The following is a 17,349-nucleotide window of genomic DNA, read 5'->3' on the forward strand; positions in this document are numbered from 1 at the left end:
CAGGTCTTGAGGAGGTTATTACAACCTTGATGGAGTATTATCAGCGGAAGAAAGGAACTGAAGATACCCATGGCGAGGCACTCAACGTGAAGAATGGCAAGGAACGTGGACGGCAGAAGGAGAAGGGGAAGTCGGGAGAGAAGAACCATCGGTCCAAGTCTCGGACCAATTGGTTGAAGAGCGTGACATGCCACAAGTGTCACGAGAAAGGACATCTTCGGAGAGATTGTCCAAAGTTGAAGAATGGGAAGACGGATGCTGCAGAGACGAGCACTGCTAATGTCGCGAGGAGATGTCTACTCTACCTTGGTCGCCGCTGATGAATTAGTAGACTCGTGGATTTTGGATTCTCGCTGCTCCTACCATTTATGCCCTCACGCTGACTGGTTTCACTCTTATGCAAGTGCTTCAGGAGTTGTTTCTATGGGGAACGATGCTCCTTGCAAGATTGTTGGCGTTGGAACGGTGAAGATCCGGATGTTCGATGGAGCAATCAGAATGCTGGGTAATGTGTGGCACGTGCCGGATCTACGGCAAAGTTTGATTTCGCTCGGGTACTTGGAGGCGAATGGCTGCACATTCAAGGCCGCGGACGGAGTATTGAAAGTTTGTAAAGGAGCGCTCGTTGTGATGAAGGGGGGACGTCTACGAGCCAACATTTACAAGCTTGAAGGGAGCACTGTGATCGGTGGAGCTACAGTTGCTACACCACGGGAGCCAAGGACGGACTACACACTCTTGTGGCACTTGCGCTTGGGCCACATGAGTGAAGCCGGCATGCAGAAGCTACATGCACGAGGTCTGCTACCCAGCGTGAGGTCTTGCAAATTGGACTTTTGCAAGTACTGTGTCATGGGCAAACAGTGCCGGGTGATGTTCAAGGCGGCAAAACATGATACTGGCGGTGTCATGGATTACATCCATGCTGATGTTTGGGGGCTCGTTGACGTGATGAGCCATGGAGGTGCTCGGTATTTTCTAACGTTTGTTGATGATTTTTCCAGGAAAGTTTGGGTTTACTTCTTGAAGCACAAGTCGGACGTTTTCTCATGGTTCAAGACTTGGTGTGCAAGAGTTGAGAACCAAACGGGGAGGAAGATCAAGGTCTTGCGGACTGACAATGGTACGGAATTTAAGAATTCTGAATTTGATCAGTTCTGCGCAGAGCATGGCATTCGGCGTCACTTTACGGTGAAGAAGACCCCTCAGCAGAATGGCGTTGCAGAACGCATGAACCACACCATTGCAGAGAGAGCAAGGTGTTTGCGGTTGAATGCTGAATTGCCCAAGGAGTTCTAGGCAGAGGCAGTTCAGATGGCGGCGTACTTGGTGAATAGGTCGCCAAATTCTGCTCTTGACGGGAAGGTGGCTGAAGAGGTATGGACTGGAAAACCTGTGGACTACTCCATGTTGCGTGTTTTTGGATGTCCAGGTTATGTCCTTACACCTGCTGATGAGAGGTCAAAGCTTGATCCAAAGTCCAAGAAGTGGATTTTCTTGGGGTATAGCGACGAAGTGAAAGGCTATCGGCTTTGGGATCCGGAAGTGCAAAAGATTGTGTTCATCAGGGATGTGGTTTTTGACGAAAATCACATGGTGAAGCCTTCCAATGAGCAGGGAGATCAGAATTCAGGTGGCGGCAATGTCCAAGAGAAGACTTGGGTGGAGGTGGAGAATGTGCAGATTCCACCCAGTTCAGTTGATGGTGGAGAATCAGCTGATGAGGCCGCAGAGAATTCTGAGAGCATTGCTGTTAGGCGGGCGAGGCGGGAGACGAGGCCGCCTGCACGTCTGGAGGATTATGTGACTATTGCTTTGTTTGTAGGAGATGGAGAACCAACGTCTTTCAAGGAGGCACTGAATTGCCCCGAGAAAGAGAAATGGCTGCAGGCGATGTCCGAGGAACGCACATCCTTGGACAAGAACCAAACATGGGAGTTGGTGGAGCTTCCGGCACGGAAGCGAGCCATCGGATGCAAGTGGGTGTTTAAGAAGAAGGCGCCACTTTCTGAGGCAGAGCAGCCATCATACAAAGCACAGCTAGTCGCAAAGGGCTTTGCTCAGAAACAGGGAGTTGATTATAATGAGATCTTTTCACCTGTTGTTAAACATACATCTATTCGCATGGTGTTAGCTATTGTTGCGCATGAAAATATGGAGCTGGAGTAGTTGGACGTGAAGACGGCATTCCTTCATGGTGATTTGGAGGAAGTGATCTACATGCAGCAACCTGAAGGCTTCGTTGTACCGGGGGCAGAGAACATTGTTTGCAGGCTGAGGAAGTCCTTGTATGGGCTGAAGCAGTCTCCGAGGCAGTGTTACAAGAAGTTCGACTCATTCATGGTGCGCATTGGCTATTCAAGGTGCGAATTTGATTGTATGCGTCTACATGAAGATATGTGATGATGGTTCTCCTATATATTTGATGCTCTGTGTGGATGACATGCTCATTGCTTCGAAGAATTTACATGAGATTGGACGGTTGAAGGCATTGTTGAGCAGGGAATTTGAAATGAAGGATCTGGGTGCTGCGAAGAAGATCCTTGGAATGGAGATTCATAGAGACCGTGCGAATGGTCGTCTATGGTTGACTCAGAGGAGCTATCTTGAGAAGATTGTTGATCTGTTTGGCATATGCTAAAGCAGTGAATACTCCTCTTGCTAACCATTTCAGGTTGTCCGTTGCGCAGAGACCTGAAGCTGCTGAAGACATCGCTGAAATGAAGTCTATTCCCTATGCTAGTGCCGTTGGTTCTCTCATGTATGCTATGGTCTGTACAAGGCCGGATATTGCTCATGCAGTTGGACTGGTGAGCAGATTTATGAGCAATCCGGGGAAGGAGCATTGGAGTGCGGTGAAATGGATTCTTCGATACTTGAAGGGCACAACTGATACAGGAATTCTCTTCAACAAAGGAAGTTCACTTTCAGTATGTGGTTATGTCGATGCTGATTTTGCAAGGGACATTGACAATCAAAGATCCACGACCGGTTATGTGTTTACGGTGGCCGGTGGACCTGTGAACTGGAAGTCAACACTCCAGTCAACTGTGGCATTGTCTTCAACGGAGGCGGAGTACATGGAGGCCACGGAAGCTGCTAAGGAAGCCTTGTGGCTGAAGGGTTTGTTCAAAGAACTCGGCATTGCTCAAGGTGGAGTTCCTCTGTTATGTGACAATCAGAGTGTCATTTGCTTGGCAAAGAATCAGGTCTACCATGCACGGTCGAAGCACATTGACGTGCGGTATCACAAGATCCGGGAGCTGTTGAATTCTGAGGAGATTATCCTTCAGAAGGTGCACACGGAGGAGAATGCCATGAACATGTTGACGAAGGTTGTCACGGTGGAGAAGTTCAAACATTGTTTGGACTTGGTGCATGTTGCAGGTACCTTGATGGAGGTGGAGCGCCTGCGACGTGGGAAAGCGACAAGAACACCTAGCGCGACTAGGGTGTCTGCCAAGGTGGAGTTTGTTGGGGTGTGTCAGCCCCCCCATTACGGAAATGTGAAGGGGGAGGGCTTGACTAGTCAAACCCCAATAAAGGAAGGGGGAGTTGAAAAGTTTTAACCCCCCTCCTCTTGTCTCTTTGTGGGAATATGAAGAGGCTTCTTTGGAGAATATGAAAAGGCTCTTGGCTTTTCATATTCCAGACCTTTCAAATTCCCTGAAACTGTAATTGGCCCTCTATATATATAGAGGGCAAATCTATTCTGAAATGCTAAGGCATATGAGTTTTCTGTTCATTCTTCGTGTCTCTTCCTCTCTTCTCCTCTCTCTCTCTCCTTTGGTTTGTCTTCATCGCTCCTTGGTGGCCGCTCCCTTGTCTTGGGAGTTTGAGGAGTTGCTCCGCAGCACCATACGAGAATTCGTTGCCCTGCACCAAGAGCCTTGCACGTTGACGTCACGCCGGTGACGTAAAGAGGTTCTTGTTTCCTGTCTCTATACGCCGACACAGTTATCACGTCCGAGTTGATTCCGCATTTCACCGTAGCGTCTTGGGTCGTTGTTTCTCTTCAACGAGTTACAACAGACCATGATGGCCCCACGTTCTAGTTTCAGATCTGGAGTTTTCAGTTGGCAGTTATCATCCAGATCTCACCGTGAGAAGAGAGAACAGGAGAAGAAGAAGAGGAAGAGAGGAGTAAAAGAGGAGGAAGAAGGGAAGAAGGGAAGAAGGGAAGAGGTAGGAGGAAGAATTTTTATCTTCCCGCTGGCCACCGTCTCCCGCTAATCGTCTATCGCGCCGCCAATCGTTCCGTCACTCGACGCACGACCCGGGTCACAGATCCGCGCCACCAGGGCTGTCGCGTGCGCCAGCCAGACAGGCCCCAGCGCAGTTCAGCGTCGCTGCCGTCGCACGGTCTGCAGATCGCGGAGCTTCACCACCGTCACTCACCGTGGATGACCGTTCGCCCAACGCCGTCGCTGACTGCCTGGACGCTGCTCTGTCACGCGCCCGCAGAGCATCGCAGTGCACTGTCGCGCATTGCCCGTGATCGGCCTCCATGCGCGCGCAGCGAGTCGGCGTGCGTCCACCGTCTGAGACCGGCCGTCATGCATCCGCAGCGGATCACCCCACCGCGAACCCTCCACCGCCCGACGCCCCGCGTCAACTACCGAGCTCCATCCGTGCGGTTTCTGCCGATCGGCGCTCACGCGCAGCGCCCAGTCTCCTGCCCGTGCCCGCAAACCAGCCACCGTTCATTGCTGACGTGCCCGAGATTGCTGCCACTCGCGGTCCACGAGATTAACTAATTTTGAATGTTAAAATTTTTTGCTCTACCCTTTATCTGATTTTTTTAATTTATATCATATCTAATTCATGTCAACCTGCCAGTATTTTACTTCACTCACCTATTTCCTCCAAACTCTAGTTCATTGGCGATTGAACCGAATTCCATAAACTACTTAATGAGGTTCATAAGTGATTTGCAAGCTAAAAAGATGATCAATAGCTGAAGAATCAAGGGACTAATTTAATCAGGTATTATGTTATAGAATGACCTGGTTGGAAATTGTAAATTACTACCAGAAGACGAGTGACTCATCTAATATAAAGTGTACTACTATAAAGTACTCCCTCATATTTCACACAAATTCCTCTAATGGCATCAAGAAACAAAAGTTTATTAGACATAAAAAATTTGTAACAATTAATGAGGTTTGTTATACACTTATCATCCAGAAATAGCACCACATGTACAGTGATATAGTCAAGCGATGAAAATTTTGTGATAAATTAGACGCAAATTTCATATCACCATAGAAAAATACATGGTTAGTTCATGCATCACCAATAAACACAGTTTTGTTCAGGGTCAATTAAATATATTATTTACAGTTTTCTGCTACACTTTGATTAGTACAAAAAATCTAGGAGATCTAAATAAAGGGGAGCTCACAACAAGGACAACCTAGTGTTTGATGGCATAATTGCAAGTTTATTTGATTCAAAAATATGAGTAAATATGGTAGTATAAAGGATATTTAAATTAAAATTTAAGGGATATGAATTTCATTATGATGAATGTTTAGATATAAATTCATTTTCAGAATTATGAATAAATGTTTCAAGTGCATAATGTAATAAATGTCTTGGAGAACTCCTAGCCAATACAGATTGACTAGCATAGTAATGGTAAATTATATATATAACATTACTATATTATAAATGATTGAAGAATATTAACATCCAAATCATTAACCACGTATTATATTTTTCAAAATAAATGTAAATAAAAGAGATGATTATTTTTTATAACTGTATTTTTTGTCGGTTAGACTTATTTGGATTATCTATATGATGGGCAAAACACTAAAAAGCTTTCATCATAAATAATCTAGTTGCTACTTGTTAGGAATTTTATAAATATTTTATTTTTGGTTTATCACGAAAATACAATATATTAATTGGAAATTATCCATGTAGTAATGATTTACTCAGTTTTTAAAGCTTAAATTGTCTAGAGACTCCTACGAAAAAGTATATGTGCTAAATGCCATTTTTTTCCTAAAGCCGCTGATCCGAAATGAATTAATCCTAAAGTAAATTTGGAGTATAAACTGGGAACATATTTTCATTTTATTTTCAATGTAAGACTTATGGATAATTAAAAGTATATGTGGTAAAGTATACGTACAATAATTAAGAAAACCAACGTAAGAGTTCAGCACAATCTAAGGGAACTGATCTTTTGCTTATTATTGAAGAGAACGAGATTATAATTAAGAAATGAATGTATCACGGAGAAAATAAAACTGCCATATAAAATTACAAAAGGAGAATTCATTACTTGGCCATTTATAATTTAAAAATTGATTATGAATTGATATTTTTGTTGGGATAGTGAGTTGTTAAGAGAAGATCATGATAATGTGATATCCTCAATTACTAAAAGGAATATATTAATGAATTCAAAGACGTTATTTTTTAACGTTTTTGTATGGTTTGTTAGAAGATTTATACTTTTTAGAAAGTCCAATATTAAAAAATAAGAGGATGTGGTACGCTAACATGGGAAATGAGTCCCCAGATATTAATTAAAAGGCAGAGATCTTTCATTTATGTGATTTTAATTGAAGTAGCTTCTGAGAATCAGAAATTTAATAAATAAGAAAGTGAACTGACAAGCCAATGAGGTGTGAGTAAAGTTAAAAGCTCGTAAATGGAATTTGGATTCAGTTTACGCTCGTCTAAAACTATACAGAATATTTACATTTGAGACTAAAAGGAATTTTTTTAATATTCATCCACAAAGCATTTGTCTAACATTTTTCACATCATATCATAAGGACTTAAAAGCATCTACCTTGCATATGGTGTGGCAGAATTCACTGAATTGTGAGCAATATATGTTGGGTCTGTACATGAATCACTTGATCCTTGAAGCAATTGGCACTCCTTCAGCTGCACAACCACATCGCTTATGGATGGCCTTTCACTTTGATTGGGTGATGTGCAAGCCAAAGCTATTTCAGCAAATTTCCACGCTGCATTCACATCATATTGACCCTGAATTCTTTGGTCCACAATGCTTTCTATATCTCCACATTTTATTTTCATCTGCACTTTCTCAGTTATGTGGATTCGATAATCGTCAAAAGTAATAGGTGGATTTCCAGTAATGATCTCAAGCAGAACGATCCCAAAGCTGTAGATGTCACTTGTCTCATTCATTCTATTTGTCATGAAGCATCTACAAAAAAAAACATAAAAATAAAGAAAAAGCATAGGAATAACTTCTAAAAATATGAAAGGATTGTGACTTCTTTGAGACGTACGCAGGATCAATGTATCCTGGTGTGCCAGCTATACATGTTGATATGTGGCTATTCCCGTCATCAAGTTTGTATGACCTTGAGAGTCCAAAATCAGCTAACTTTGCCTCAAAACAATCATTTAAGAGTATGTTGGCAGCCTTCACATCTCTATGAATAATGGATGGCTTGCAGCCATTGTGCAAGTAATCAAGTCCTAAAATTCGAATATTAATATTAAAAGAATCAATGAATCTTATGTAAAAGGAGTGAATATCAAGTATAAATAGTATGTTTAACCTTGTGCCGCTTCAACCGCTATTCGAAGTCGCGAGTCCCAATTTAATGTGTTCTTGTCCGCAGAGTTATCTGGATATGAATCATTAATAGAATGATTCATGTAGGCCAATAGGAATTTTTTTTATTCTTGAAAGAAGAATCAAACTTTTGATTATAAATAAACCTGATAAATGGTCAGCAAGAGAGCCACGAGAGAGAAATTCATAAACCAGTGCAAGATTTTCCTTGCAGTATCCTAGCAATGAAACCAGATACTTGTGGTGTACGCGTGTCAACAGTTGAGCCTAAAACACTAAACCATCAATTAAATGGTATCCAGATGATACATTGACAATAAAACTGAATTTACTGATTATTGTCTCAAGACGGAAATTGAGTCATAGCATACCTCAGCTCGGAACTGTTTCTCTCCTTCTGCCGATAATTGAGAAATTATTTTTACTGCGACTTGAACTCCATTTTGTAAGTAACCATGGTAAACAGTTCCAAACCCTCCTTTTCCAATTGGACGTTCAAAATTATTTGTGATATTTGTGATATCAGATAATGAATATATTTGACTTTCAGAATGAAGTATGTTTTCTTGATCAATATTTGAGTTCTTTTGTCCCATGCTGTTTGAGGGCACTGAAAAAGAATAAATAGTTTCATAAGACTAAGAATGGACTCCAGGAAGTATTTGAAAGTGGAAACCATACAAACCTTCGAAAACTGTAGCCTTTGCCTTTGCCTGCCTTCGCTTTAGCGTGAAAACGGCCAGTGCGACTATCATAACGAGTAAAACAAATGCTGAAACTGCTACTGCAACAGGAATAATAACCTTGTTCTTTTTTGTTCTTTTTGTTCCATCTTTTGTATCACACAGGTTTGCCCTACTACACAGCATTGGGTTGTTGTTGATCCTGAGATATCAAAATGAGATTTTAGGAATATATTGTAATTTTTCCTTGAACTCTATTAAAAACAAGACGGTACAGTTAGATTATACTTCTCGTATGAGCATTTCGAATTAAACAACTTGATGATCTATCATGCACTATATAGCATATATGAAAACGTATGTTTTTGGGCACAACCTTAGGCACTGTTTTTATTACTCGAACAAAATACACATCGAATGTTCTGAATGTTCTCAAATTCAAAAAAATTACTTCTATTATGTTTCTCGATCCAAATGGATACTAGCAAAGAAGGCATCAAACGCTGTTCGTTTAAAGGATCAAGATATAACCTATACAACTAACTATATTTAACACAAGGCTATGCAAACATAAATTCGTTTGTATTTAGGGGTCAAGAAGGTCATAATGACGACATGGCAGCCAGTGAAAAATTATCAAGTCTATCGACCTGAAGTTTGAACAGTTTGTGTTTGTGGTTTCAAATTATCATTACATTATCATTCTGATCTAAGTACGTAATAAAACGAATTAAGGGCACAGAATCAACCTCAACACCAGTTGGCCATTCTGTGATCTTGTCATGAGAGCTTGGGGAATGTCCCCTGTCAAATTATTACCTTCCAAGTTTCTACAAAAAATCAAAAGCATTAGAATTGGCTGACGCACTGGATGCTCGGGTTATTTAATTCCCAATGCTTACAAGTAGTTGAGAGCTGGAAGTTGCGCAACGAATGGAGGTATTTCACCAGTGATGTTGTTGTACGACATATCACTGATAAAATTAGGAAATATAATTACAAACATGTACAGATACCTTCGGAAAGAAGATAGGATCTCGGAGAATTATAAACAGGCTTACAGTGACGTTAGATATTTGAAACTCGATAGGAAAGCGGGAATCGGCCCGCTATATCCACTTTGAGACAAGTTCCTGCATCACACCGCTATCAAATTATCATTCGATGCTTATTTATCGAGGTTGCGTTCAGATGATATTGATATCCGGGAATTAGAGAGGAAGATAAACTAGTGGTTACGAATGACCAAAAACAAACGCTCGAATATATTGCTCACCCATCGTAAGTCTATCTCAATCTGATAGCTTGAACACACTATAATTTTGTTCTCCTCTATTCATTTTTAAGCCTGATTTCATATTGATATTCCGGAGGTAGGGATAAAAATAGGGATGCGCTTAAGGACAGAGATAGATGAACTAATGCCCTAAAAATATAGGTAGATATCTATATATCTACCTATATTTTTTAATAAAAACAATTTTTCTGGGTTCCTTGAAGATATTCATTGTTATCCTGATTTTTTACATTTGAGGTGGTATCTATCTAACTTTTCCGTAACTTATTGGCGTGCTGGAGTTTTGTCGAAAAGCATTTCCGGCTTGTGTCTGGAATTCCCATCTTGCGGTATCCAGTAATCCACTATGACAAGCCAAGGGGATGTATTTTTCTATATATTTATCTTTATCTATCTATCTATCTACCTATCTAGATATATATATATATATATATATATATCTGTCTGTCTGACCGTCTTACTGTCTCTGTCTGTCTATCTATCTACCAATCTATCTACATATGTTGCTACCTATCTATCTACCGATCTATCTGTCAACCTATCTACCAACCTACCCATATATCCATGTATGTATTAATATGGGTTACTTTGGCATTTGACTAACAACAGATAACTCACAGCGTGGAAATCCTTGAGTACTTGGATGAATCCAAGCTACATTCCACGCCCTGCCAAATGAGCTTTTGCGGAAGACACGGATCACCCTCCCAGTTCTTGTTCACTTTGAAGAGCTTCTTCATCTCCAACATTGCCGTCACTGCCAGATACAAGAAATTAAAACTTAAGAATGTGTGGCCCTTTTTCCTCCATAGAGTTTACCTTCATCGTTGTTTGTTGGCAGAAATGGAAGCGGTCGCGTGACTAGGGCTTCCATAGCATTGATCAATGGTGGCAGCGTAGAGTTTGACGTGGAACGAAGAGAAAAAGTCAAGCCCCCACTCACTCCGGTGGGTCTCGTATATATAACGTTCTCCCGCAGGTAAGCAGGCCCAAGAGGGCCATAGAAAAAGTCATCGCCAGCATAAATATTGAACTCTCTGATCTCCTTTGCTGGTAGCTGCTGGAGCTCGGCAAAGTACATGATAACAAAGGTGGTCTCGTTGGAGCTTCCTGGGATGGGGATGATTAGGTTTTCTGTGACAGACGATGTAGTGACTGCTGTCTGAAGCAGTGCTGGAGGCACTACGAACTCGTTGTTGTTTACTTGTGTGACAGTACTGTTGTTTGCTATTGGCTTACCCACAATAAAGGGGTACCAACCACGGTCATAAGGGTCCTGCGGGTACCTGAGATTCGGGCATTAAAGAGGGATTTAAGGTTAAGATTTGGGAGCAAAGCGAGAAATCATCAGACTTATTTATAAGAAAAAGAGTGGAAGCCTGCCTTAAGATAAAAGGGAATCTAGGTCTAAAAATATGGATGACAAAGGTGGGATACTCAGGTTGACAGAGGGATGAGAGAGAAATCAGGATAGAAAAGGAAACATAGAGAGAAGAGAGACAGATATAAAAAGAAAGAAGAGACAAACGAATATGCAGCGAAAAGAATTTAGCGATATGGGCAAGCAAACAGAGAAACGGGATGAGAGATGGACAAACAAAAAGAAGTAGACACAAACATAGAGATGAAAAAATAATAGAGAAAGGGCTAGAGAGTGTAAGAAGAGAAAAATATCAAAAGAGATAGCGGAGAGATGTACGAGAAGTAGAGATGATGACCAAGAGAGAAACGAAGAGATGTAGAAATAGTCTCAAACAGATACAGGTAGACGGGGGGGAGAGAGAGAGAGAGAGAGAGAGAGAAAGAGATTGGGAGGTAGAGAAAGACAAAGAAATAGAAAGGAAAAGACAAAGATACACGAAAGAATCACAGAGAGAGAGAGAGAGAGAACGAAATTAAAAAGAGAGAGACATCGAGATAGAGAGAGATAGACAAAAGCAAACAAACAAAAAACGCTGTGCGAGAGAGAGGGAGAAAGAGAAACCTAATCTGGCTTGTTGCCCCGAAATTCCTCCGGTCCCAGTTTACAAGCAAACCCAGAGAAGGGCTAACTAGGCTGTACTTGAAAGAGGAAATAGGCCGCAGATTAAGATAGGATATGAAAGGCGTGCCGTCCCCCGTGTTCACAAGGCAGACCTGCACGCTGTCGCCGACAGCAACAAATATAATCTCTGCCCGTGTGAAATTCCCTGATGTTACCGTTTTCCAAATATTAACGCCCAAGTACAAATCAAACGTTGGCGGCACGCGAAGCCCATCGTAATTTCCGTAAAGGAACTCCGCCTCTACCCGGTACTTTAAACCCGCACTCACTGGAGCCAGGGTGTAGCAATTTCGAATTCCGTCAGGAAAGCTTCGGACATTGGCATAATATGGCTTGTCCGACTTGGAATTTATATCCTGACGAACCCTGAAGTTTACTCCCGTGCTTGTGTAAGGCTCATCTGCCACGTATAAGATCCCATCGTCTGCGTCGGTGTATTTTTTCCCAACTCCAAGTCCACAATCTATGCTAATAAAATCTAAAACCAACAAAAACCGCAGTTTTAGCGCCTATAACGACTTCAGTGGGTTTTCGAGAGAACGAAACAATGTTTATACGGAGATAATTTTTTTTAAATATAGCTAGATAAATAAATGATGGATGGATGGATGGATAGTTATAGAAGTCAAAAAAGATATCATACATTGTATCAGTTACCAATTAAGACGTAATATTTCTGGAATCCAGAAAATAAATTCTTTAAAAAATTCGATGATAGGCAGCGAGAAAGAAAGAGAGGGAGCGGGTGATACTGCCAGAAGAATGAAGGAGAGAGTTATGGAAAGATGGAGAGTCCGTGAATATGTACCCGGAAATGAAGAAAAATAATCAAAAAACTCAAACGCCATACCAGCCGAAGACGTGCTCTGCGCCGATGCCACCGTGAACAAGAGAACCATCATCCCCGCGAGGAACAACATTTTCACGATTAGACCTGTCGAAACTCAGTCTTCTGTTGTCATGGATCCTTTCATAGCGATAGAAAGCTCTTTTCAATGACTTTCAGCCATCTCTTTTCTGGAGATCTCGAGTGCAGGAAGCGCTGCGATATTTTCTCTTACGGGAAACGTAGTGATCTTGCCTTCTAATACACCGGGCGCCTGTTGTCGGTTTGACTGTAACTCTTAATGACTCGGCGTCATGGGGTTCCAGATGTCGCCGTTTTATTAGCTTGCCAGCGAGTAGTGGGCTTAGTTTGGCCCTTGGAGAGTGGACCTATCGCATCCCAATTGACTGAACAGCCTGTTAGCCGCCGAGAGTTGAGTGATACAGATGCACTGACCCTCTCTTAGGATCATGGCGGGCTCCCACCGATGAGAATTGATCGAGCTCCAAGAAGTTAATTGGAGAGAGTTGTGAGAGGTAGAATGTGAGAGACAAACAGAGAGATGACACAGTAAGAAAAGAGAGAGACGACAAGCCGTTAAGATCGCTGTGTTTCCATTCAAGAAAATCGTACATGTGTATTGAAGAAAGTATATAGATGTAACAATATATCCTGACTGTTATAACAATTTATAACCGTTATATCAAGATTTAATCCTAACCATCTATATTTTCCTGACAAGATTTGATCCTGTCCGTCTATCTTTTCCTGACTATGATTAATCGTAACCGTTTATGTGTTTCCATTGAATAAAATCAAGATGTGTGTTGCTATTTATAGAATGTATATATATATATATCAATATATGTTCACTCAACTGATCCTGACCATATCAAGATTTAAGCCTAACCATCTCTCTTCTCCTAAATAGATTCGATCATGTCCATCTATCTTTTCCTGTCTATGTTTAATACTAACCGTTTATATTTTTCCTATATTTAATCCTAACCACTAGATCTTTTTTGTGAGTATAGGATGTGTAAGTTTCTTACTAGACTACTCTTATGTTGAGTCCTATTGGTTGGCTTGTGCTGACGTGGTGCTAAGTAGGCGAGTAAGATTCCTCAACAACCCCTTGCAAGATCATCAGTGGTGTTCGCACGTCCCAATACCGGTACCGGATGACGGTATCGGGACGGATGCTGAATCGGATACCGGGAAGGCAATTTTCCGGTATCCGTTCATTCTGATATCCAGATATTGGATATCGGTATCAGATATCGGTTGCTACAGTGCCGATATCTGATACGATGTCCGTCTTGATGTCGAGATCCGTCTCCGTCTCAGGGGGAAGGATGACGATATCAGATATCGAGTGTGGATATCGGTTTTCGATATCCAACATCGATATATTTTATATAAATTAATTTAATTCATTATTAAAGAGTGATTAGGCGAATCAACCTGCGGTAGAGGGTGTTTGAGCTTTTAATTTTTTTTTGGCGCTGTAATTTATACAAGTCAAACTTTTTTTTTCTTCCATATGGGATAACTGCAGGATTCCGAGATTAACAATCTCTGAAGACATTATCCCATATGGAAGATAAAAGAAATTTCGGCCTGTATTTATTGCGCGAAGAATTGATATAACAAATATATATAATATATAAGTCGATAATAATATTAAGAAAATTTATCAATATAATATTAATTCATTTAATATATGTAACTTGTCTAATATATACAACGCAGGATTTAAACTATCTTCCATATGGGATAACAGGATTTGAATTTTAATGTAAACTGCGAATCCGGTTATCCCATATGAAAGAAAATAAAAATATTATACTGTATATATTAGTCGAGGTTGATAACATATCAAAACATTAGTTGTTAGATCCAAATAAACAAATGAAGGCGGGATATATGTTAACTTTTGTCAGTCGAAACCGGTACCGAGATCCGGATATCGGTTCCAATATCCGGATATCAAAAACCGATATCCGGCATCCGGTATCCGCCACGTCCCTCCACCTTCGGTGTCTGATACCGATATCTGTCTAACCCTTTATAGACGGATATCCGATATCCGGCACCATCCCACTTTTTCCCGGATATCGGATATCGGTTGTCCAATACCGGATGACGGACAGATATCGGTTGGGTGAACCCTAATCATCACTGGCACAGACTACATTGAGCTTGTCCCTGAGAAAACAGAGACGAGATTTTCAGAAATTTCATATAATTCTCAGTTTCTAATTAGCTCAAATTATAAATTCTGGAGTTGATGATTGTTGATATATTTTACGTGCATTGTTATTTAAAATAATTTTTCACAGATGGAGATTAGGGAAATTACATAAATTATTACCAAAATCACGGTCAAAAGTGTAGAAGGGAAAGATTTGGGAATTCCATATTTTGCTCATATTTCTCACTGTGTTTATACTTATGATCATCCAGTTTGCAATTTTCTAATGGATATCAGTAAAAGACATCCTATCAATATCCTCAGCGATAACATAATCAATTGATAGCGTCAAAATTATGAAGAAATAGCATATTTATGCATAAATGTATGCGTTGAAATAAATACATTTGCATGTCATCATGCTTAAAATAGGCTTTGTGTAAGTATATAAATTTCCAGAAATTTTAATATTTTGATAAATTTTCCTAATTAGGTTCAAGTTGGAACAATTTCCACAATTTAGAGACTGCTTTTTTTTATTCTAAAAATCAGTTATTAATTTTTTCTGTAATTTTTTTATTTTTTTCCAAATTTATCAACCACAAATTTTCTATGATTAAAGTCTGAGGTGGAAATAATATTTGTTGGTTTTTATTAAAAAAATATTCAAAATATGATCTCAAGTGTCATTGTGCCACGCATCAGGGATTAAATCACTATTTCTTTTATCTAAAAATTATTTTACTAATTGTTGTAGAATATATTGTTTTTACCACACGATTTGCGAGGTCGAAGTGACCAGTTACAAGCTATTCATCAGCTTACTTTAAACTTGGCTGAGACAAATGGTAGAGAAAGGTTAATTGGCCAGATCAACATTTTTAATGGAAAAAGCTCATGGCTAACACGGCCCATGATGTAACACGACTGTCAGAATTGATACTTTGTGGAATGTCAAGAGGTTATGCACTAAATACAATGTTAATGACGTGAAATGATGATATGATTTTAGAAAATAGTTTCGAGAAAGTACGTCAGTCGTCGGGTGACGCGAGACGCAGCTCAATCTAGACAACACGCGATGGGATTTGTCACGAGCAAGCTCCCAATGACCCGTGTGATGAGATCGAAATCCGACGAGTGGGGAACGGTCTCGTCCAAGAGTGTCCACACCGCCAATGAAAATAGATCAAATCCGACACTGTCAATAAAGTCTCTCACAAAAGTATGGTGGCTAATCCTAAAATTCACATGTAAAAACTCTCAAAGCAACGGAGCAGTCAAAATATCAGCACTGAAAGACGCAATTAAACTGCATTATAATGGGGGAGCTGCGAAGTGGAGAAACAGAACCCGTGGCTGCAATATCCAGGGACTTAGTCTGACCAGATATGAGTCGACGAAGTCTCGGGACGGCCGGTGTTTGACCATTCTAGTCAGCCAATAAGGAAGAAAACAGCGTATCACATTAGATGTTGAACTCTGCCAGATCAGAGCAGGCTTGGTTGGCCGCCATGTTGCCGAAGATCTAATGATTCAAGGCAGCAAATAGTCGTTGAGGTTGTGATTAAACATCCACGTAGATATCTAGTCGTACTGTTGACAAACGTTCCAAATGTTGAATGAAGTCGGGCGTGGCAATATCAATCAAATTGCTACATGGAGATCAGACAAGACACAAAAGCAAGGCCGTCGGGCGGGAGTTCAATCACCAGGCACAGATCATATGACATCAACGAGATTCATAGTCCTTTGTGGACATCTATCATTGAAGATCCCTGGTGGTAACCAACGGAGATTCAGAAATCGATCCAAGATTCAATTGGGCCTTCTTCGAACACGCTGGAAAGCAATCGAAATAGAGCAACAATCATGTTCACGGTTGAGAGATGTGGACAGTGCTCTACGGCGAGACAGGGGCGTCCGGGAATGTCCCACACTTATCAGCACAAAACCTTCGAAGATGGGCGGAGGACGGAGTAACAAGCACTACGGAAGTCGATTATTGAATCCCGGGGTGGATACGATCACGGCAGTGAAACTCGAAGGACGGCGCGGCACGACCATTCTGTGTTCAACGGGACGAATGTCAGATATGGCCGTGGTCAACACAACCAGACGACTGAGATGCGTTGTCCTCTCCTGCCACGTTGGTGAGAAGAAAGGATAACAATCGACCGGAGTAAGGCGAGGAGGCTTTTCCTGTATTCTTTTGCAAAACCAATATCTTATTTTTCTTTCAGAAAACAAGTACGATGAACAAAGAAAGTAACTGACAGCATGAACAACGAGATCTGAAAATCTTTCAACAATGACAAGCCTTAAGGCTCCCACGTCCACCCTTCGTCCTTATTATAGACCGGAAGTGGCAGTTGTGGGAGGCCCAATTGGGCCCCTTTTTAAGGGGAAAGCCTATTGGGCTTCCACTTTAAAGGGATCTTTAGGGGGAGAAGAAGCCCAATATGGATTTCCTCCCCCTAAAGAAGATAGCTAAATCACAATTAAAAATGGAAACACATGCAGGAGGCCGGTACTCGCGCAGGAGGGGCCTCCGACAATCCAAAAACAATGAAAAGAAAATATTGTAAAGACGCCTCGGCACGCTCCAAGACGGCGCGGCTGTTGCTTCAAGCTTGATAGTGGAAGTGTTGGTTCTTCACGTTGGCTCAGGCTCTGTGTAGGGGCTGGCGACGAGTCTGGACTCGATCTTATGGATGGTCCTCCATCAT

The 17,349-nt window shown here is 41.2% G+C and overlaps 1 protein-coding gene across 2 annotated transcripts; it reads right to left on the reverse strand.

Annotated features, from left to right (window-relative positions):
- Nucleotides 1–6,644: 6,644 nt before the first annotated feature.
- LOC144700922 (putative LRR receptor-like serine/threonine-protein kinase At1g05700) lies at nucleotides 6,645–12,698 on the reverse strand. 2 transcript variants are annotated; one of them, XM_078572508.1, is made up of 13 exons: nucleotides 12,451–12,694; nucleotides 11,541–12,078; nucleotides 10,376–10,842; nucleotides 10,175–10,313; nucleotides 9,321–9,392; nucleotides 9,162–9,233; nucleotides 9,009–9,089; nucleotides 8,262–8,461; nucleotides 7,948–8,186; nucleotides 7,723–7,843; nucleotides 7,560–7,628; nucleotides 7,284–7,476; nucleotides 6,645–7,198 (listed from the first exon to the last, which is right to left on the reverse strand). In XM_078572508.1, the coding sequence occupies exons 1-13, from the start codon at nucleotides 12,518–12,520 to the stop codon at nucleotides 6,808–6,810; spliced, it is 2,652 nt and encodes an 883-aa protein (XP_078428634.1). In that variant the 5' UTR covers nucleotides 12,521–12,694; the 3' UTR covers nucleotides 6,645–6,807. The 2 variants fall into 2 exon arrangements, 1 of the variants encoding a protein (XP_078428634.1); XR_013580893.1 differs by lacking the exons at nucleotides 6,645–7,198; nucleotides 7,284–7,476 and having other exon boundaries at nucleotides 7,723–7,851; nucleotides 12,451–12,698.
- Nucleotides 12,699–17,349: the final 4,651 nt, after the last annotated feature.

The sequence above is a fragment of the Wolffia australiana genome, chromosome 3 (genome assembly GCF_029677425.1).
Source record: "Wolffia australiana isolate 7733 chromosome 3, ASM2967742v1".
NCBI lineage: Eukaryota > Viridiplantae > Streptophyta > Magnoliopsida > Alismatales > Araceae > Wolffia > Wolffia australiana.